This window comes from Haplochromis burtoni, unplaced genomic scaffold (assembly GCF_018398535.1).
Source record: "Haplochromis burtoni strain Fernald_Lab_line unplaced genomic scaffold, NCSU_Asbu1 Contig_9, whole genome shotgun sequence".
Classification (NCBI taxonomy): Eukaryota; Metazoa; Chordata; class Actinopteri; order Cichliformes; family Cichlidae; genus Haplochromis; species Haplochromis burtoni.
The window spans coordinates 3,613,640-3,615,687 of record NW_024582370.1 but is presented as its reverse complement, the minus strand read 5'-3'; the positions used below and the strand labels follow the sequence as shown (position 1 = coordinate 3,615,687).

Here is a 2,048-nt window from a genome sequence, read left to right as displayed (position 1 = left end):
ACAGAGTCTGAAAGACATTTTCCTGATAGCATCACAGGGAGTACATATCTTTCAGTTGACTGGAGATGGTCATACACTTTATCTGTCAACTCCCTGGAAAACATCTCAATTTCCTTTATCTTTTCCAGGGGGTTCCAGATACGGTTCAAATGTTCTGGCCCGTTTAATTTATTAAACATTTGTTCAAGAATAGGTTTGATGGTGTTATAATCAACTGGGGAAGAATTCTTAAACATGCTATCCATCACTGGTGTGTTTACATAGCTACAAAAAGAACTGTAGCTGTCCATACAATCTGCTCTCTGATCATCAAGAGACTTGACCGGTTCGTGGAGACAGATGAAGAACCTTTTGTTTTTCTTCACCAGGTGTTTTATCTCTCTGATCATTTTGTAAAACTGCTTTTTGGCAAAAGCACAGAAGTGGTCTTTGTGCAACTTTTGGTCATTGCTTTTTCTGGATGGGATGCATGACGTGAAAAAGTTTTTCACCTTTTGGATATTTAACTGCACATTAAAAGCAGATTCGCGTGAGTCACATTTCTCACTAGATGTGACATCTTCACCATCAAAAGACTGCAGATTATCAATTATTGTCATTACAATGTCAGCTGCAGCTATTTCTGCTGGCGTGCTGGGACGCTGGAGACTTTCAGCTGTCTCAGCATCTGTGCACTTCTCTATTTCTGTGTCATCTTCGGCATTCGAATACTTCAGAGTGTCAAGTATTGCACTGACAACATCAGCCACGATCACTTCACCTGTGGTGCTGGAACAACTTTCCGCCATCTCTCCAGTTTCACTTTCTTTTATCTCTACAGGCGTCATGTCATTTTCATCCTTATTGTCCTCTGTGATTCCTGTGTCTGTGCTCCATTTGGTGAGAGCGCTGCTCACCTCCTCAACAACCATTGCCTTCTCAGAGATCTTTGATTCAGTACTCTCTGAATTAGACGGGCTAGGGGAACTAGCTGCGCCGCCCTTTGACATGCACTGGCTGCTTAGCTTACCTGCACATTTTTCCAAACACGAGGCAGCGTGAGAGACCATGCGTCGAAGGTTTTTTGTGGTTGTCATTTTTCCACTGACATAAACGGCAGGATCTGACCGTAAATCCGGGTTGTTCAAGAGTAGAGTCACAGCTGAGTCGACCTTTTCTGAGATCTCCAATTCAATCAGTTTTGTCAGCTTCTTACTGGACTGACAGTTTTCATGGGGGATGTTAAGAGCGATGCCAATGCTGGTTGAAAGAGAGTCTCCCAGCGACGGAGCTATTTTTGCCACAGGTATGCTGATATCTGTTTGGGACAATTCGTCTGTCATTAACTCCTGAAGTGTGGGAAGTGCAGGTTTCAGGATGCTGGTAGAAACTATCTGAATGATTTCGATTATCATATCAGCCAGTAATGCTTGGAGATCAGAGTCCCAGATTCCCTGTTCAATCATTCCCCATTGTACCTGGGAGAACTGATCGAAACACTTGGTTATAGCTGGTAAAATATGCTCGGGAATAATGGGGATAGAGCCTGTAGTCTGAAATTCAGCCATTGTGGACGTTTCTGTTTCAGTAAAATTATTTGAAGGACTTTGAAAATCTAAGATTCTAGAGTGCGAAGATCGCGGTCTGTACATCTCATTTACTTAACGCTAAGTAGATTGTGAGTCCTGGCGGGGTCTATATATAGGCTCAGTTGACTGTAACGTCACGGGCACGTCAAAGCGTTCGCTTACGTCACAGTCAGGCGATCAAAGCGTTCGCTACTTCACGTCACACGCATGCGCACTGTCTGTGTTTTGAACTCCCACGCACAGGCTTCCGGACTTAAACCGCTAATAAATTCTTACATACACATCGTGTTGGTGTAAAATACAGTATCTGGAAGCGAAAGGACATTTAGCCTCGTTATTTACTCTCTTAAAATGCACAACACCCATATATAAACTAACCGCATGCGTGCGGTTAATCTAATCCCCCCCCCCCCCCCACACACACACACACACACACACTACAATGCTTCTTTAAAGATCTCGAAGCATTTAATAATTTAT

General features: G+C 43.2%; 1 protein-coding gene across 1 annotated transcript; it reads right to left on the bottom strand.

Moving 5' to 3' along the window:
* Positions 1-776: 776 nt before the first annotated feature.
* On the bottom strand, positions 777-1,666 carry LOC106633618 (the record flags this gene model as incomplete). Its single annotated transcript, XM_014339609.1, is given in 1 exon segment — positions 777-1,666. A coding segment is annotated over 1 exon segment (855 nt), but the record flags the coding sequence as incomplete, so codon positions are not given.
* Between the last annotated feature and the right edge of the window lie 382 nt (positions 1,667-2,048).